The sequence below is a fragment of the Bubalus bubalis genome, chromosome 12 (genome assembly GCF_019923935.1).
Source record: "Bubalus bubalis isolate 160015118507 breed Murrah chromosome 12, NDDB_SH_1, whole genome shotgun sequence".
Lineage (NCBI taxonomy): Eukaryota > Metazoa > Chordata > Mammalia > Artiodactyla > Bovidae > Bubalus > Bubalus bubalis.
In genome coordinates, this window is record NC_059168.1 from 24,842,390 (window position 1) to 24,863,382 (window position 20,993).

At 39.1% G+C, this 20,993-nt stretch overlaps 1 protein-coding gene across 4 annotated transcripts in view; it reads left to right on the forward strand.

Moving 5' to 3' along the window:
• Window positions 1–19,726, forward strand: part of MTA3 (metastasis associated 1 family member 3) — a 195,769-nt gene extending 176,043 nt beyond the window's left edge. For 2 of the 4 annotated variants that reach the window (XM_025260926.3, XM_025260929.3), the window contains exons 12-17: window positions 3,487–3,611; window positions 6,331–6,482; window positions 7,522–7,744; window positions 15,422–15,508; window positions 18,326–18,472; window positions 19,560–19,726. In XM_025260926.3, coding sequence (XP_025116711.2) covers window positions 3,487–3,611; window positions 6,331–6,482; window positions 7,522–7,744; window positions 15,422–15,508; window positions 18,326–18,472; window positions 19,560–19,711 — 886 coding nt within the window. In that variant the 3' untranslated portion in view covers window positions 19,712–19,726. The remainder of the gene's footprint in view (window positions 1–3,486; window positions 3,612–6,330; window positions 6,483–7,521; window positions 7,745–15,421; window positions 15,509–18,325; window positions 18,473–19,559) is intronic. The other 2 variants (XM_025260927.3, XM_025260928.3) reach the window with 1 other exon arrangement.
• Window positions 19,727–20,993: the final 1,267 nt, after the last annotated feature.

A 20,993-nucleotide genomic window follows, 5' to 3' on the forward strand; every position in this document is an offset into this window, starting at 1 on the left:
ACTTTGGAGTCTTGATCTAAGTTGAAGACTAGTCTGTGGGTCAAATCTCACCTGCCACCAGTTTTTGTAAATAAAGTGTTTACAGAACAGCCATGTTCTGTAAATCATATATGTCAATAGAAGTTATGAATCTGAATTGTTGAGTTGGATAAGAATCTGAGTTCTTTGAACAATTTCCCAATCAACTCTGAAATATTATTTTAGAACAGATTGTAGATTAAGTTGGATTTTGACCATACCACATGGCTTGTCACACACCAGGGATCGAACATGAGTCCACACCTGCAGTAGTGAAAGCACTGAGTCCTAAGCACAGGACCGAGAGTTATTTTTCACTCTTACTTGTTTGAACCTGACAGTCTCCTATATGCGAAGCACTCTGTTCAGTACTAGAGGTAGATCAGTTAGGAAGACATGTGGTCTTCTGGAGCCTGCATTCTAGTGTCGGGGAGACAGAGGCCAAACAGCTAGTCACCCAGTGTGATGAGTACTGTGGTGGAGAAGAAGAGCTTGTGTGAGAGCTTATCCTGGGGACCACACTCAGGTGATGCTGTCAGGGAAGATTCCTTGTGGAAGGTGAGTTTGAGTGAACTCTAGGCAAAAGAGTAACTGGGTGATGGGGGCTTTCCAGGCCGATGGAATCATGAGATGGGAAGGGGCAGAACATAGTTAAGGAGCAGAGAGAAAGGCAGTGTGGCTGATATGAAGACAGTGGTGAGCCATGAGAGGCCAGTATGGTGCGCAGGGGCCAGGGGTTAGCCCTCTGATGAACACTGGAGTTGGATTTGAAACAAGGACGTGTCATGATCAGATTTGTATGCGCTTTAAGATGACTGGCTGTATTTTGAAAAATGGTTTGGGGAGTCAGGGGAGTGGCTGTAAGGACACCAATTATGAAGTTCTTGGAGAAGAAAGATGATAACAACTTGACCTAGACCTGTGGCCTGGACAGTGCATGCTACTTGGAGGTGATTGACTTGTATGGAGGGGTGGAGGGGAGATGTTGAATCCCAGGTTTCTGGCTAGCTTAATTAGGTGGATTGCTGTGCTGTTCACCATGATGAGAAGCTGCAGCAGAGAACCAGGTTGGGTCATTTTGAGTTTGCTTTCTTCAAAAAGGTGTTGAGTATGTTGTCAGATATATTGTTCTTAAACTCAGAAGAAAGTTCTGGGCTAGAGGTCCAAATTTGAGCTTCATTTGCATAGAATATTGTTCTTAAAACTACAGATTTCTTAGAGTAATAAGAAATTAGAGCCTTGGACCAAACTGGAGGAAATCTAGAATTTCTATATCAGATAGAGTATGATAGCCGAAAAAAGAATAGCCACGTGAGTGCATTATCACACAGCCCTAGAGAGGGGTGTCTTTCAAGGAGGGAAAGAGGTTAACAGCGTCAAATGCTAGTGAAAACTAGCCAGGGAAAGTAGCAAGATGGAGGTGGTTGGTGACAGTGAAGATTGGCAGCTCTCAAGAAAATTGGCTGAAAAGGCAAGTTCCTGGTGTTGAGGGTTGAGTCTGGATAGAGTAATGGAGTTTTTTGTTTTGTTTTGTTTTTTTAATAGGAGAGATATGTTTCCATGGTAAATTTGGGTCCAGGAAAGAGAATCAAGTGTACAAAGTTCTCAAGAGGGCAGGAGGGCTGGAGTCTGGAGCACAAAGGAAGGGAGGAAGGATTTGGGCATTAGCTAAAAGGAAGGGCAGCTTCATATAATGCAGCTTTTAAAACTTTATTAAAATTGTCACATTAGCATCAACCATTTGTCCCCTGAGAATTAATCTATAGGTTCTTGGTTTTGAAAAGTGTATGTGTAGTGGTTGACCTGTCTATATTCCACCTTTGCATACTCATTTTCATTTTGTGATTATTATAATTAAAGTCAGTGGTTTATTCAGCCACATAACATTCTAGATTCATTTGAACAACTGAAGTTGTGTTTACTCTCTGGCTTTTTTCAGGCTGCTCAACTGTAAATTTGTATTAGGTCTCTTTTAACACTATATATTTGGCCCTGTGTTAAATGTCAGATATTTTCATATTTAGAGAAAATCTTCTGAAATTGACATTTCAGCCATTTGACTTCAAGGGGTATCATTTCTGTCGGTGTATAGTAGATTTTTACATACCCTTGGAAATCTTAGTCATTGTTAATCGCCATGTTTCCAACTGAAATCTATAGAGGAGAAATACTTTTTGTGTGGCTTAAAATGTGTTTTTAAAACCAATTTGTCTTCAAAATACATTGCTGGCACAGATAAGTATAAATAATAGCCCTGTTTATAGAATAGAGCTTTCAGTGCACACAGAGGTTAGTTTCACTTAAGAGTTACAGTATCACTGGCAGAAAGAAATCTTAATTTGTCATCAGGTCAAGTTTACATATTAGGCTTTCACTGGTAAATGTAAGTGTGGGAATGAGAAAGAGCAAAAAGGAAACTCATGAGTCTACTCTCTGCTGAAACTTCAAATGTCTCTCTTAATAGTTGTGAACTCTCTTTACTTCACTGGCCATGGGAATATATATAGTCTACATGTAGTCATTCAGCATTCATTACTAACAAATAATTTGCTAATTTATTTTGTTTATTTTCTGCCCAGCATATAGACATGAAAGCGCCTCTAGAATGAAAGTTGCTTGATGTCAGCACTTTTCTTTACTGGACCCTGAATAAATATATGTTAGGTGAATTAAGACTGTACTTGAGGACATAGTGTGTACACCTAGGTGGACAGCGTTCTTGGGCGTGACTGATACACAGGGCAGTTAGGCTACCCCAGCTGGGAAAAAGCGAACCGTGTTGGCACAGTAAATACCAAAACAGTCCAGGCTACATGATTCTGAGGAATTATGGCTTCTGGAAATCTGATAGATATTACCTTTTTCCTCTTAAAAAGAAATGCCTTGGATACGTATATTGGTTTTTCTAATTTCAAGTGCTCTGTAATCATCATCATAAAAATTCAAGCATAATAGAAATGATGAGTGGTCACAGTCTCCTGAAATGCGTTTACCTCTCCCAGTAAGCCCAGCTGGTATCCACAGTGTCACTGTTGACATGCAGCTTTTGTGCAGTTCGCTTGAGAGCCAATGCGTAGGGTCAGCAGCTGTCACTCTAGCGGCAGGAATGGGCAGTGGTTTTCCCTAAACACTGCACACTGCCTAATTTATTTAATCCAGAAATTATTTTGTCATGATAAGTAATACTTAATAACTTGCATCTTCCAAAATTTCAAACAGTATCCTAAGGAAATTATGTCTGGGTGAGGAAGAGATATGACTACTTATTTTGTGAGTGTCACGCTTATGAGATTGGTTTTTACATAGCCTCGGTTTGTAAAGATAAATGGTTTGGGTTCATTTAAATTTCTTCTTCATCAAACATTCACATGTTTATGTGTGGTTAAGATAAATCAGTAATGAAATGTAGAGCCTTCTACTTTGTTACACAAGTCATTTTTATCACTTCACTTTATATTTCATTGAAAGCAGCAAACCAAATCCCAACCAAATATCCACCAGCAATGGCAAACCTGGTGCTGTGAATGGAGCCGTGGGAACCACATTCCAGCCACAAAACCCTCTCCTCGGGCGAGCCTGTGAGAGCTGCTACGGTGAGTTTTCTCCAGCAGGGCTTATTCCCCACTCCACCTCCGACTCCCCCAGGGACTGTGCTGGCAGCTTCTGGTGGGAGGTGTGGGAGTCAGCCCTGCATGGAGAGCAGGATAAGGTAGCCTCAGAGTGAATAGATGCCCATCCTTACCTTCCGCTTGGACGCTCAATTTAGGTGTTAGGTTCCTTTGATGTGCTTCTGTGGTGTCCTGGGTTTGTTGAGTATTCCACAGCAGTGCGGGCTAAGCTGCATTCAGACCTGTTACTAGCTTTGTGCAAACCATGGTCTTGTGAAATATACCAATATACCTTTTGGTGTTTCTCAGTATATTTTGACAAATTAAAGGCTCCACATAACTTTGTAGGAAGGACTTACTGCTAGAAACTGCTATTTATAGTCCTCAGACCAGTTCCCTTAGAGCACTGGCTTGGGAGATGCTGCTTTATGATACTCTTGGTCTCAGGGCCCCAGTGTATTTATCAGTATTTATCCTTGTTAAAAAAACTACCTGATGCCGGCAGCATTATATTTGCCTTGAATGTTAAATTGAGGTGGAGAGATGAACTGTTAAGTGGTCGATACTTTTACTTTTTTTTTTTTGGCTGCACCTCTCTGCATGTGGAATCTTAGTTCCCTGACCAGGGGTTGAAGCCATGTCCTCTGCAGTGGTGATGCTGAGTCTCAACCACTGGACTGTCATGGAGGTCCCAGATACATTTTTTATATTTCTTTAAAACCTCGAACAACAATATAGTCTCTTAAACGGGGCTATGGTGACACAATCATCCATATGTCCTTCCAGTCAGAGCAGCTTGGTGTGGAAGAAGGAAGGACACAATATTGACTAAAAATCATCCATATGTCCTTCCGGTCAGAGCAGCCTGGCGTGGAAGAGGGAAGGACACCAGTGTGGACTGAAAACATCTACTTGGTGCCCAGTTTTTGCCTCTCGGCAGCTCCCTAGGGGGAGAGTAGCCACTGCATGAGGCCACAGGGATGAGGGGCGTTTTTGACTCTGCTCCATGCCCCATGCCAGGCTCCAGCATTAGGAAAGGCTTTTAAAGCCAAATCGTGTAATTGTCTTTCCTACAACCAAGAAAGGTGTGAGCGGGACAGATTGCTGTCTTCATAGAAACAGCACATGCCTAACCATTCTTTTGTACCATGAGAGCGCAAAGGGAAACACTTTGTGGAAAATTAGATTCTTTTGGTCAAAATTTTACATGGATTGTGTAGCTCTTTTGGCATTGGGGGAAATCTTAGATTTTTGAACTTCATTTATATTTAAGTGAAAGTAGAAAGACTCCTAAAGAAATGCTAGTGGCTTAATGTGTCTTATTTTTGCTTTACAAACCCCCTTTCATCTTATATGTAGTCTCATATCCCTTTAAATAATTATTCCACGATTTTTATATGTGCATGACAAAAAAGCAGTTTTAATTTTATAATCTTTGAGGTCCATGTATTAAATTATCTATTATAATTATATTTCAATATAATATATGTACCAAATTTATCTTTATAGAAAGAATTTGGTGTTTTCTATTTGTCAGTCTTTAATTGAATTTAGTTAATTGTATAAAGAGAAAGGCATTTGTTGACATATTAAAATGACATGTCAAAAAATAAAAAAATAAAATGACATGTCATGATTAATTTGGATAAAAATACGTATTTAAATACAAGTGAAATTTTATATTCAGAATCCAAAATAAGTCCATGACTAATATTTAGGATTCTTAAAATTTGTGTTTAAAAAAACTCAGCTTTATTTGACTATTTGGTTTTAAATTACAAGAGGGAACATTTTTAGGTTACTGTTTGCCAGGAGTCCCCCCAGAATAACACCTGGTGGGCTTCATAAGAAGTAGTATGCCTGTAGCGATCACTGTATCCTCCCTTTTTGACGTCGTCTTGTGAAGTGTTGGTTGATAACCTGATGTGGTGTTTGAACATGTTAACCTGATGAAGGCAACGTTGCAGGTCAGGGGCAGAATATTCAGTGTTTTCTGTCTTAAATTTCACATCCATTGTGGGAATACTTAAATTGTTACATGGCAGTAATTTAAATTTCAGAGCAAAATAACACAGGTCTGTAGTGTTCAGCTCAGGAATAAATCAGCTGAGCTCTCAGGTCGTAAGCGTGCTGTGATTTCTGCTGCACGTGCTCACTTGATAGGGACTTACAGTCTTGAAACGGATTCCATTTCTAAAGAGAAACAAAGTGAAATAATTATTTTATCTATTGATTAAAAGAAAGGAATGAAAAACAGATAACCTATTTCTGTCCAACTTCTACCTTTATCTGTGGGAGTCCCTCTAAGCACCTTAAACCTGGAGCTAGTTTCTGAACCATAGGTTTGGAAACCAGGATTTAGTTTAATACCTTCCTGATAGCTTACCTCCAGAAATGTACACAATAGAGGATGTTTTTAATGAACCAACAAAAATTCCTTCAGCAGCATAACGTGTAATAGAGGGCACTTAATAAGGGTCACAGGCATTTGATATACAGAGAAATAAATGGCTGAATGAATTCTGACTTGAAAAATACATGCATGTATCAGACGTTCCTGTTTGCTGGGTAAACTGGGAGAAGAAAAATAAGATTGTAAACTAAAGATGGCTTTGGACTATTTTTCAAATGTTTATCTGTATATATATTGCTGTTACAAGTTATATCACATTCTTATTTTACTTATTTTTTCCTCCATCTTTAGCTACACAGTCTCATCAGTGGTATTCTTGGGGCCCACCTAATATGCAGTGTAGGTTATGTGCAACCTGTTGGCTCTATTGGAAAAAATACGGAGGCCTGAAGATGCCCACCCAGTCGGAAGAGGAGAAGTTACCTCCTAGCCCAGCTACCGAGGTACACAAGCAGTGGTCTTTTTAGTGTTGAGAAATGTCATGTTTTTCAGCACCTGAATCACTCCTCGCAAACAGAAGTAGAGTACAGGCAAACTTAAACAAAGCTATTAAAGCTAAGCATGGTACTGAAATGTTTAGGGTGGGTGTGGAGAGAGGGGCAGGGACAAATCCAGTTTTTTCAGGTATTCAAAATATTGGTCTTGAGAGATTGATTATTCAGACAGAAGAAGAACAATGTGTGTGGGATGTGTTAGCATGAGAAGAGAGCCTACAAGTTAAATATTGGTTTTAATGGCTTTTTTGGAAACAGTTTGCAACCTTTAGCATGTTGAAAATATGCTTTATTGCATAAAGTAATAAATACAAACTGAGCATTCTTCCTGTTCCTGAGCTATCATAGGTAAAACAGGAAAGCATGGACTCAATCTTGGGGTGAACAACAGTTTAAATATGATTTGGTAAAATTCTCATAGATGGCAGATAATAGGTATTTACCTATTGAGAACTAGCAAGATTTAAGGACCCTCACTTCAATATTTTGGACTTCCCTGATGGTAATGAATCCGCTGTAATGCAGGAGACCTGGGTTCACTTCCTGGGTCAGGAAGATCCCCTGGAGAAGGGAATGGCTACCCACTCCAGTATTCTTGCCTGGAGCATTCCATGGCCAGAGGAGCCTGGTGGGCTAGTCCGTGGGGTCACAAGGAGTTGGACACAACTGAGCGACTAACACACTTCAATATTAAAATAATAATAATGTTACTTCTGGCGATTTCTGACTGTTGTGAATATGATTTGGGATTGCTAAGGTCAGTTTAGGAGGAAAAAGAGTAGGATCACAGACACCCACTTCCACCCAGGTTCCTTCTCTAATCCCCACCTCCTACTCCAAAGGACACACTTTAAAACGCTCTCCCCCTGTATTAAGTCATATTCTTCAGTGAAAGACGTAAAACTTGCCCTTTTCTTTGAGCAGAGTGCAAGGAGTATGTATGTGACACATTCTGGTCTTCACACATCTGTTGGTGTCTGATTTACAGGACCCGCGAGTTAGAAGTCATATGTCTCGCCAGGCCATGCAGGGGATGCCAGTCCGAAACACTGGGAGCCCGAAGTCTGCAGTGAAGACCCGTCAAGCTTTCTTCCTTCACACTACATATTTCACAAAATTTGCTCGGCAGGTCTGCAAAAATACCCTCCGGCTGCGGCAGGCAGCAAGACGGCCGTTTGTTCCTATTAATTATGCTGCCATTAGGGCAGAATGTAAGATGCTTTTAAATTCTTAACCTTATATGTTGTGCTTCTGGCCATCTTCTCTCTTCCCTCTCTCTGTTTTTATTTTTGTTTGCAATAAACATAAGTTCTTGTGTGCAGCCTTTTATTTGTTTTTTTTTTTAACATTGTTTTGTCTGCTGCCATTTGTATCACGCCAACCTGAAAAGGAAACATTGAAACTTCTGCAGTCTTTGTGAGAAAGTAGTGCTCAGCAAAAGATAGGCGGGAGGCGATCCCACCCAGTGGGATTTTGTGATGGAGCTGCGGAAAAGCCCTTAGTGGGGAAGCACCTTTACCCCTAACCTAGAATAAAGCTTGCCAATTTGCACTAATGAGAAATTGTATGTCTTTATAAACTTCTCAGTTTCCCAAAAACCCTTTACAGTTATATAATATTCTGGAAATTCAGTGTTTCATAACAAATTAGAAGATTTAACAAGCTATAAATGAATTTTAAAGTCTTTTGGGTGAATTTTCTGAAAAACATTTAATTTTTACAAGCTAGTGTCTGAATTTGTGGTTGAGCATTCTATTTGTCCAGTTTGGCTTCCATTTCATAATTATATACCATATGTATTAGTATATAACACATCATTTGATTACTCACATTTTCAACACATTCAGTCTTGCTTATGTTTGTTGTTGTTAGAACAAATGTCATATGTTCCAGTGAATTGCAGGTTGTTCTCATATTACCATGTACCCCTAAACGTGTCCATAATTTGTCTGTGAGCTCTGATTCTAGCCTTGTTACTTTTAGTTACATTCCTGGTTAGCATGTTAGAGCCATGCAAGTTTTTTCCCCTATGGGATAAGAAAACTTGCTGTGTGGCTTAATAGATGGGAAATCTTAAATTCTGTAGATATTTTATCGTGAAAAATTTATTATTATGAGGCATTCCGTTTTGATTTAAAGAAGGTATCTGTAAAAGGAGTGATGATTGAAAAGTGGTTTTTGTTCCTGAAGATAATTTTTAGCAGAATAGTTGAAAGGCTTTAAAACATACAGGTAAAAGCTTTAAAAGAACAAGAGTGCTTTGTAAAGGGAGTAGAAATTGGAAGTAGTCTCTGCATCCCATGGAGGGCAAACCTAGCTACATGAGACTCGTGTATTTGAGAATGTAGGCATATATACTGATGTTTCGTGCTATTTTTGTGCTAGTTTTCTGAGTTCATGCATTTACATTATCATTTTCTTACCATTTTAAGTAACTAGAAAATATTTACATCTACCTAAACTGCTTAGCTGATTTAAAAGACATACTTTTATAAATAATTTCTTAAATATAAGGAATAAAAAATGTTACAAGAAAGAAAATGAATGAAATTCTCCCATTAAAATTGGCCAGGCTCCAGGATCATCTTTGTTTCTATGAATGGAAAAGAAACCATCACCAACTTAATTGACTTCTGAGGAAGCTTTTTCTGATTAAGCTTCTGTTAATTTCTCAGTTAATTTGCAAATTGTCTTTATTTTGATGATTCTTCAGTGAGGTATGTTTTTTTCTGTCACCTCATTTTGATTTGTTGCAGTTGAAAGCCCGTGCCACTAAAAAGGGTCAAGATTAAATCACCTGTATTACATTTCCAATATTGCCAATTTGTAAACTTCTCAGTTTCCCACAAATCCTTTACAGTTATATAATATTCTGGAAATTCAGTGTTTCATAACAAATTAGAAGATTTAACAAGCTATAAATGAATTTTAAAGTCTTTTGGGTGAATTTTCTGAAAAACATTTAATTTTTACAAGCTAGTGTCTGAATTTGTGGTGGAGTATTCTATTTGTCCAGTTTGGCTTCCTTTTCATAATTATATACCATATGTATTAGTATATAACACATCATTTGATTACTCACATTTTCAACACATTCAGTCTTGCTAGCTACAAATGTAGCTATCATAATGATGATGAGCATAATAAAAGAAAAGAGGCGTTTGTTGTGATGAGATTCAAGGGGCATATTTTATTTTGTAGTTAGCTTCATTGATCAAGTTTATAGAATCAGATTCTCAGAATAATTTTACCTTGCAACGTAAAATGTAAAAGTTTCACCAGCCGTGTTCTCAGTCCTGGTCCCCGCAACCAGCAAGCAGCTAATGAATTCTTCCTAGCATCTGATTGCTTCTTGCATCATCTTCTCATATGTGTACCTTGTTACAGCCTGTTTAGCAGATTTCTTTGATCTTGGCTTGTTAGTAAGATTAGGTGTTAATAACCTGATGTCTGTACACAACCATGTTTGTGGTCCAGAGGGAGGGTAAAGCTATATTATTATTTTTTTATATAAGCTTTCCTTGGTTTCTCAAAGGTAGTGGTGACCCTGTCCCTCCCCATAAAAGTTAAGTCACTATGATGCAGTATGAATGCACTTTCAGATCAGGTGAAAGTTAATAATTCTAAAGGTATTGATGGATCAAGAGCTCCAATTTATATGTTTAGTATAATTCTTCATAATACTGGAAAAGGAAACTCGTTTTCCCTGTGAACTTGAGAGTCTTCCTCTTGTAAGAGCTGCGGAGGTTGGTGCTGTGGCTTCTGGCCTGGCAGCAGCGCTGCAGCAGCGTCATAGCCAGAGTTTATGGGGCGACAGATGGTGCAAGAGGGAAGAAGGGAGCCGAATAGATAAATTCTCGATTACATGAGGGAGAGCATAGTCATACCTTTGAGTTTTCACAAATTAATTGTTGTGTAGAGGGATTGTTGTTGTTAACAGCAGCACTCTCTGACCTTTATTTTCATTAAGAAATGGGTGTCAAAGAATACAGTAGAGTGAGTAGGCGAATCTTTGTTTGCATGTCCATTAAGTTTCTCAAGGAAAATGTAAGAGTATTGTCCTCAGAAGGGGAAACAGGGAGGCTGAGGGAAAGCAGTGGGAAAGAAACTTACTACTGTTCATCTTTCTAAACTTTTTCAATTTTAAGTCATGGGAATATATTTCCTATTTTAAAAAATTTTTAACCTGAAATAAACATATGGTATAACCAACATGTGTTTTATAGATATAGATATAAAATGATTCACAGTTCCAAACCCCAAAATACCTATTTATTTTAATAATATACCTCTATATGTGATTATGTAAGTCCATGCTGAAAATTACTAATGTAAGTACAGAGCCTGAACCAGTTCTACCATGTAAATAGTGCTTAATACAAGTGGATTGCGGGACCAAAAACCAAAACACTTCAGAAAGAAAAGTATGATGTCCTTGACAAGATTCGCAGACCGACTGCATGGTTGTAACACAGCATCAGGTTTCGATAGCCTGTCTCTTCTCCCTCTTGACACCCCTCCCCTCATTAAAAAAATGCCATGATGTAATGATGATGGTGTTCCTCCTTTGTTACTGTTATCAGACATCACCACTGAGTTTACTGGATAACTTGTCAAAAATCTGTAAAATCACCCAACACCTGATGAGCACATGGTTTCTATCTGAGACTTAGGATACAGAGACTGGGGTTAAATACGAGCAATATGTTAGCATTCAATAGATGAAGCTGAAGTTCCTAGAGAAGTGGATCCAAATGACTTAGGTGCCCCCTTTGTAGCTTACATGAATAATTAAGTAGTTTTTGAGTTGATAATACACTGAACTTTAATGACAGAACCATTCCCCAGAATGAATGTCTTCAAAGGGGAACCTGGAGCCCTTTTTCTCTGAACATGCTAATTCAATTTCAGATGTATTCCAGGGGCCCATATTCAGAAGAAACTTGTTATATATATTTTGAGTTTTCTAGAGGTTTCTCAGCAAAAGTTACAATTAATAATTATATAAAGTTTTTGAAATTTTAAGTTCTAACTTTAGGAGAGAACAGTTCTGGCTTATTTATTTTGATAGTCTGTTATTTTAGTAAAAACTTGTCTTCAAATGGATGTTTTTAAATTTTTCTAAAGGAAGGAAAATGGCTACAAGTCTTAGGCCAAATCAACACCATCCGCGTTCATACCTTTTTTAGAGCTAACCGTTGTCATCGGTGTCTCAAGTGTCCAGAGATGACATGTGTATCTCTAACAAACTAGGTGTCTTCTTTGTTTTTGTACAGATGTTAATGTCTACATTGCTCTGTACCTTGCCTTTTTTACTTGATGGATCTTGGAGGCCATTTCATACCAGTTCATTGAGAGCTACCTCATCTTTTAATCAGCTGTATAATAGTCTGTATTTTGTACTTGAGCCAGTTCCCCTATTTTAAAACAAACACTTTAGGTTGTTTCCAGTCACTATTATAAGTAATGCTGCAACAAATATTCTTATATAGATACCTTTTAAGAGTGATATATGTACCTTACAGGTGTATGTGTGCATGCGTGCTAAGGCGCTCAGTCGTGTCCAACTCTTTGCAATCCCATATGATCCCTAACAGTAAAACATCTGGGTCAAGCAACTTTCATTTTGAATTTTGATAGTCACTGCCCAGTTGCCCTTAGAAAAACTATGGTTTACTCTCCCACCACAGTGTCTACAGAGTGCCTCTTTCTCTAGAATCTTGCCAGCAGTGTTATTGATCTCTGAAACCCTTAACTAGTTGGTAAGTGACATGTAAGTTATATCAGCTTGCATTTCTCATTTTGAATAAGGTAAAACATTTTGCATATGTTTGAAAACCGTTTGTATTTCCTTTTTCGTCAGCTGTTTTTGCCCTGGCCTGTTTTCTGTTAAAAATCATACCAGTTTGTGGGAACTTATTGTATTTTAAGGTAGTTAGCTCTAGATCTGCAATTCAAATATTGGGTTGACCAAAAACTTTGTTCAAGTTTCCCCATAAGAGAGTATGGCAGAACCCAAGCAAACTTTTTGGCCAACCCAATATTTCCCTTGTTTTGTCCTTGATTTTGTTGAATCTGTGTTGGCCAAGCAGGTTTTATTTTGTATTTTTTTAAGTAGTTGAATCTTTTTTTCTTTTTTTTAATGGCACATCGGTTTTGTGTCTTGTTTGAAATGCCTTTATAAGAAAATTTTCTTATAAGAAAATTCTATGAATGGTTTTACTATGATAGCAATTTTGAAGCCCATGCGGGAGACCTGGGTTCGATCCCTGGGTTGGCAAGATCCCCTGGAGAAGAGAAAGGCTACCCGCTCCAGTCTTCTGGCCTGGAGCATTCCATGGACTGTATAGTCCATGCGGTTGCAGAGTCGGACACGACTGAGCGACTTTCACTTTCACGTGAGATAGTATTGTGAATTTTAATTCAGTATGTACTTTTTGCAAGCTTTCTATTTTCCCCTCTAATATTTCCACAACATCTTAGAAAGATAGCTGTGCGTTGCCCAAAAATGGGCAACTTTTTTCCAAGTTTACCTCAAGGAAGTAGAGCTCGGCCTTCCAGAAGCCACGGAAATGTGCTTCATGCTTGGTCAAGTGTTTCGAGAGAGATGAGGATGTTCTCGCTCTGGCTGGATTTTGATTCTTTCTGGTTTCTTTGGGCATTTCTCAGTTTGCATTCTTTCCCTGTGCATTTTTAATACATACTGATTAATCCTCTTTAGATAGAGTTAGGTGAATAACTTGAGAACAAGGTTCCACTGGCCTGGTCTTGAGTACAAATCACAATTTTTTTAACCAGCTCAAGTGTGGCCCTGATCATCTATGTTTATGATCACTCCCTCCAGACAGAAGCTTTTTCTCTTTTCTGTTGGTATTCAGTGTAATCGCTTAATGGTTGCAGTTTCTATGTTAAATAGTCTTAGCACCCACCTTTCATCTTGATTTATTCATGGTTGAGACTGATTTTCTTGCCACCAACTACTACCTTTATAATGATTGATGAAAGGTGGATCCTTCTAAAGAGCTTTGATCTCCCACTCAAGTGCTCTGTAAATTGCCACTTAGAACACTGCATAATTAATCCTACTAATTTAGTGAGAAATTAAAAGCAGATTAATATAAAGTGAAATGGTCTTTGGGTATTGTGTTGGTAACTCTTGATGGGTTTTTTCGATTATTGTCAAGGTGACAGTCATGTGGGAGTTTATCGCTTGGAGTCACTTTGGCAGTTTTCCTCTGGGCCTTAGAAACTGGAGTAAAGATCGAAGTTAATCTTATTACTAACAATACAGTAATGGTTTTTGTCCAAAACATTGAGGAAATACTAAGATGATTCATTGAAACTTTATTAATAGAATATTTTTCTCTTGTCCTCTTCCTAAGTAGAACTTGAATTCTTAATGAATTAGTAACACTAGGAAAGAATTCTTACTGTTAATTCATAGCGATGTGACAGGTGTCCAATCCCTGCAGGGCTTGGGCTGCATGTTAGTGTTTAGATTACTCCTCCAAAATATGCTTCTTATATTCCTGCCTGCAACGTCACTATTGTTCAACAACAGGTGAAAAGCTTCATAGCTTCGTAATTTTATTTTATTTTTCCTCAAAGGAAATCAGCTGAGTAGGAGGAGAAGAAATTGGACTGTTCATAGTTGTCAGTGGTTGCATAGTAATTAGCCAGTGCTTGGGATACATATTTGGATTCCAGGCTCTGCGTTATGTGCTTTGTCTATTTCAGTATTTTTAAATGCTCCTTTCCCACCTTTTTCTGTTCAGTAGTTATTGGAGAAGAATTTCCTTGATGAGAGGGTTAGAGCTTATGAAAAAGTTAATTTTTAATTCTAAATTATTTGAAGTTCCAGATTGAATTATACATTTTAACACTAATTGTGCAGAGAATCCCCGTGGATCCTGTGTATAGGCCTAGAAATGTGGTCTCCATCACCAAAAATCTATAGGGACATTTTTGACAAAAGGCATAAACGTGGCAGAGTCACATCTGCTGAAGCTACTCTGTTAAGCTTTATGACAACAGCTGCAAATTTAAAAAACGTTTCAATACTCGTTTCTTGGTCACTTCAAACTCTGTAACTTAACTCTTGTATGAGATGCAGCCATCTTTCACATCTATTCTTCATCCTAATGACAGCTAATTAAAACAGAGAGTGTTTGTGTTGTGTGCTTTATTTTTCTCTGAAATGACTGTGATGTGAACTTTATGAACAAATATCCATTACAGTATTTTACTCTTCTGACTATGGGATGAAATGCCTGTCTGCATACAGGAAACCTTGTCAGTCTCAGTGCTAATGACATCATAAGAGGATACGAAGGACAGAAAACTAGTGATAAAATCAAGTGGCCCATTTTTACTTGGGGGAGGCTCATCTAATGGAACTGAAAGTTAATCGAGATAGATGAAGACTCCTCCGTAGAGACTCATTCCATCGAGGTCAGGGCTGATCACGTCTGTTGCCTTTGTCAGCCATCATTTTTGTCTTCCATGCCAGATTTATCTTACATTAGGACTGATAACACCTCATATCTTATGGAAGCTTTTCTACTATAATATAGAAATGGCACGGCTAGACAGGAAGCATATTTCCACTATTTACAGATGTGTGAACACGGAAAGAAAGCATGTGCGTGTAAGATGTGTTAGCTGTTTCATAAGGGACTTTAAAGCAAGTGTTCCCCAGGTAAAACCCCATTTAGTAATTTGGAACCAGAACTGGAACCAGTTTATTCTTAAACCCCAAAGAAAATTATGAAGGAAACTGGTGGATTTTTTGGTACTGTTCTCCACTTGCACCTTTTATTTCTGTGGTGTGTGTAGCACAGGCAGAGAAATCAGCCTCACTGGTTGTCTCCGTGTTTCTTTCTCCTCAGATGCAGACAGACATGCGGATCTATCTGGAAGTCCACTGAAAAGCAAAAGCACTAGGAAGCCTTTGGCATGTATCATTGGGTATTTAGGTGGGTATTTTTTAATAGAAGAAAAGCTTGGAGAGCAGTATCTGTACCTTATCACCAGCTACTCAAAATTGACATACCTGTATTAAATGTAAGCCTTTCAAGTAGCTGAAATTGGATACCTTCATATGAATAGTCAGTTTATTTTATTTGAGAAATGTTTGATTACCAAAACACACAGAGAACATAATACAGAGTTAGAGATGGGTTTACTTTTCCTAAAAATATAATTGAATAAAAATGTAATGTGTATTTATGTATATAAATACAGATTAAGCAAGAAGAGGAAAATGAGAATCACTAAATTATTAGAGGAGGAATATTCTTTTTTTTTAATTGAAGTATAATTGACTTACAATGTTACATTAGTTTAAGGTGTACCACACGAATGATTTGGCATTTATACACATTATAGCATGATCACCATGATAATTCTAATTACCATCTGTCACCATCCCAAGTTATTATAAAATTAAGGATGAATATTCTTTTTTTTTTTTTGGCTGCGTCACATGGCTTGCAGGGTCTTATTTTACTGACCAGGGATTGAATCCAGGCCCAAGACAATGAAAATGCTGAGTCCTAACTACTGGACTGCCAGGGAATTCTTAAGGGTGAATTTTTTTTTTAAGATTTTTTGATGGGGACCATTTTTAAAGTCTTTATTGAATTTGTTACAATATATTCTGTTTTATGTTTCGGTTTTTTGTCTCCGAGGCATGTGACATCTTAGCTCCCCAACCAGGGATTGAACCTGCACCCCCTGCATTGGAAGGTGAAGTCTTAGCCACTGGACCACCAGGGAAGTCCCAAAGATGAATATTTTTAATATTTTGATATAAATCTTCCACTATTTTCAAACACACCTCACCCCTTCCCTTAAATAGAGAAAGATGCATGTACTTTTTTTTAAATAAAAAGAGATAAAACTGGTGTTTAAACCACCTTTAAACAATATTTATAGTTTTGTTGTGCCAATTAAGGTTACCTGAGAGAGGAGCATTAGTATTGCTTTCTGGTTTTTATCCTGTTATTTAACTTGAAAGTCACCAAATATGGTAGTTCCATTTATATCTTGAAATATAATAATTAAGAATAATGTAATATTACCAAGAAATAACTTTTTTTTGGCAGAGTTTTAAGATAAATAATTCGTGAAATAGTGGTTTCTAAAATGGTTCCTATTATACCTAGGAGCTATGTTTTTATGCTTCTAATATTCTTGCTTTTTCATCTTCTCAGTAAAGATGAAGTATGTGCTCAGAGTTGCATTGAACCTTATTATTTTGTCAGAAAGATTTATACTTATGAAGTGTCCAGACTTAAGAGGTCCAGTCTTTTAAAAATCAAAGTGTAGCCTTAAACTTAGTATATTATCTGGTCCTTATCAGATCATCCTAAGAGTCAGAGTGCACAGCTTCCTCTTTGATGTTACTTTGCCACCTTATTTCCTGTTTTATTCCTTCAGGGCCTAAAGACTTGCTTTGATATCCCCCTAAAATATCACATGGTTATCACAGGTACGACCTAACTCGTGGTGATCTAGTCCGTGAAGTTTTCTAACTATGTTCCCTTGCAGGGCGTAGTGCTAGAAGCCTCTCCCACCTTGCAAAGCAAAGTATCTGATCATAAGATGATCATAAGAAATAAAATATGACATTGCATATTAGCATTTCCATAGGTAATTATATGTTCTTCCTATGGGCAAACTGGTCTCTCTCTCTACCAGACAAACCCACAGTGGGGCTGTCCTTACTAACTGAACCACTTCCCTACAGAACACATTTCTGAGTATTTACTATGTGCAAGACACTTCACTAAGTTATTTAGGGAACACTAAGATGAACATGGCCTTTGAATACGGCCTTTCCCTCGAAAATCCTCCACTAGTGAGGAAGGCATACAGGTAAAGACAGTGGAGCTCTTCCTAAATTTCAGTATATGAGGCTGATATCCTGGCCCTCGCCTGGGAAGACGGGGTCGCTTGTGCATGTTGGCATACTGGGTGGGTAACTCAGGATCAGTGAGCAGGTTCAGCTTTAGAAAAGAGGTCGCCTGGTTTTAGTGAAAGACGGAGGTCCTTAAATCCAGTTTCTGCAGTGTTGCAATTTATGTCCATCTACTTGATCCAGAAAGTATTAAGTAGTGCAGGGCTATGTGACTGACTGCAACGTACTTCACATAAACACACATGCACCACACACACCTTACAGTTTTGTGATATATCCTCTGTCAAAGCCTTTCTTCTGCTACTTCTTAACACTAGTATTTGAAGTTCGGTGTCACTGTTTTTGGCAGGGAGTGACTGACCCTGGTCCTGTACTCTGGTTGCAGAGCCAGAGGAGGAATCCTGTTTTCTCAGAAAGCTGCCACACACCAGATGTGCTGCATGCCTTGTTCCTGGTGTGATAGAGTGCAGAGGTAGTTTTCTTTGAGGCTGCCTCTCCAGATAGACTTTGAATTTCTAATTCCTTCAAGAGTCAGATGCCTTATTATACCCTTATTCCCTTAGTAAATCTTGTGTTTAAGTGACCTTCTGAAGTGACTTTTTTTTTTTTTTTTTTCCTTCTTCTACTCACAACATGAAGCTCAGAGCTTCAGCTAGCAGGGGCAGAACCAGCTCCCTTTTGATAAACAAAGCCATGGTAACAGCACTTGAAGTTGATTCATTATGCAAGTCCTTGGGAAAACAGGCTGGTTCGTAAGGAACTGGCTCTCAGCTCATTAAGAAATAAGATGCGTGCCTGTTAGCCAGTGGTAAGTGCACACAGATTTTTAATACCATGTTCTGAGTTGAGAAACCTTTCTTCCCCCTGTCAGAGATCCATCCTTCGAAGAAACCTAATGTAATTCGATCTGCACCAAGCCTGCAAACCCCAACCACCAAACGGATGCTAGCCACCCCGAATCACACGTCTCTGAGCATTTTGGGGAAAAGAAGCTACAGCCATCACAATGGCCTGGATGGTATGTAAGCCCAGGAATTCTGGGGGCTGATCCCATAGGCCGGGGCCTCTCTGCCCTTGACTGCTCTAGAGTGTCGGCTGCCACGTGCAGGAATGCATAACAGGTTCTTCTTCCCTCTGATTGGACTGTGCGGAAAGGGGGATATAAGGGAAGGCTGCCGTGTACCACAGTGAAGACATTTTGCCAACCGCCATTTCTCCATCTTCTCAGAAGGGACCTTTTTGCTCCCATTTCCTGTTAGGAGGCCGGTTTGGAAACGAAGTCTGCATTTAGCAGGTTGCCTCTGCTGGATAATAATGCTCTCGCTGTGATGCATTCTCACTGCTCACCTCTGTTTTCTTGAGCAGAAGGGATTATTTTGCCTCGTGTATGAGACAGCAGTGCTCTCTGGGGGGTTTTTTGGTGTTCTGCGGATCATTTTGAATTTGGCATTTGTCCCTGACTTCATTCACCTTATAAATTTTCTTAATTGCTCAAGAGTACTATAAGTCATGAAAAGAATTACCTAGGTGATGTCCCAAATACAGAAATAATAATTTGTTTGAAATGGGAAAGCTGAGAAATATCACCTCTTATCCAAAGTACTTCTCCTGGGCTTGGCCATATAATGACTCTTCAGGTGGAATTGAATTATCTTCCCATTTGGACTATAAACACAAGCATTATAAATCATCTGGGCAGTACATATTGTTCATTTCAATAGTCCTAGAGTTTGAAGCTGTCTTGATTGTTTAAATGTTGGCATTTATTTATGAATAAAACTCCAGGCTTTTCATGCCTTCTGGGACTCTAAATTCTGTCAATGGCAGTAAGTTATTTATAATGAGGCCCTAGAGCGAGGATGTGGAGGAGACCTTCTAGTAATAATTTCCCACGGTTGTTTTCCTTCTGTATGACTTTCGATGGTCATAGTGATGTCACGATGAATAAAAAATTGAGGGTGAAGAGTTTAGTTTGCATTTATAGGGTATCAATGTGCTGCAGATATGGCTTTTGAGAATTTAGCTGCATAATAGTCTTGCAGAAATACTTCCTTGTTAATGAGAACATCAGCTATCCTTGCCTCCTCAATATGCCCGATGTCTAGTCAGCAGAGGTCCAAGGAAGGATTGTGTCAAAATGTGGAGACGGGATTGCATTCCAACTTTTCCTTGCCTGCAGCATGGGACCTTTAGATTCAACCTTAAATGGAATCAAGAATCTTTCTTTTCCATCTTATCACCTCCCTGGACAGTCTAGGTATGTAGTCCTACTGCAGAAAGTAAGTTCTTGTTTATTTTATGGTTATATATTCTGTATGGTAAAAAGAGTCCTGCTGTGACTGATGTTGGAACAGTGGCTTTTTAGTGTCTTGCTGCCCTCACGCCCCATGGTGACGGTCATTCTGGGCCCCAGTCCTACCCCTGCGTTGTGGCTCCTTTTGTTCTTCCCTTGTATCGCAGGACCTTGTCTCTTTGGAATTTCTAGAAAGTGCCACCATGTAGTGTTCCCTGTTCCTTCTGAATGGATACTGTTGTGAGGGCGTTGATTCTCTGCTCTGGACAGGAGGCACAGACAAGAGCGCCCAATGAATCCCTGGAGTTATGTTGCTCGAGACCTTCAACCTTGTTAAGGAAAAGACACTTGTCTCAGTTTCAGAGGAAACGTAGCCGTTGCACTTTTCTCGAGACCCATTTGTCTCTGCTTCCCTGTCCTAGTACAGAGAGGAAGGCTGATTACCTGTGCCTTACCTGCATTATCTCATCTGATGCAGTTGACAGAAGGTTCCAGGTCAGGGGGCTTGACTGTTTTGCATACCATGGTATCTCTGCTGCCTGGCATAGTGCCTGGAACTTAGCAGGTGATCAATTAATGTTAGTTGAATAAATGAAAGTGATTGAGAAAAATGAAACCTGGAGAGGTGAATTAAATTTTCCAAAGTGACCAAAGTTGCATAAATGGGCTGGGGTTCCTATTTAGGTGTGACTGATTTCAGAGTCTGCTCTTTTACCCACTGTTATAAATGAAGTTGTGGCTCTCAAGTGTGCTGTATTAGCAAAGTAGGGACGACATAAGTTATTGTAACAGCTCATTTAATATGAGAAATCAATATGATAGATGTTGAAGGACAGAATGGGTGAACAGGGAACACTGTTGGACAGTGGGGTGGGGAGAGGAAACAGCCACAATCACTAGAGCTGGGGGAACAAAGTGGAGAAGTTGGGGTCATCACAGCTAGAGGCCCAAGGAGCTGGGACCCAGACCCTTGAGGAAAGAGCACGGCCCTGCTGGTGCTGGCATCTCTCAGCAAGTGCAGTGAGGCTGCTCCCGGGAGTGTGAAGTGAAACTGGGACCTGAAACACACGGCTGCCGACAGGAACAAGGAGAAGCGAGTCTCTTGCCCAGCCTTGCAGGTGCCCTCTAGACCCACCCTCCCCACCCCCGCACTTGTAACAGGGATCTGAATGGCACAGGAGAAGAGCATTTGCAGTCCCAACTCCACCCAGCATCACAAAGCTGAGTTGAAGTAGATGGATGTGTA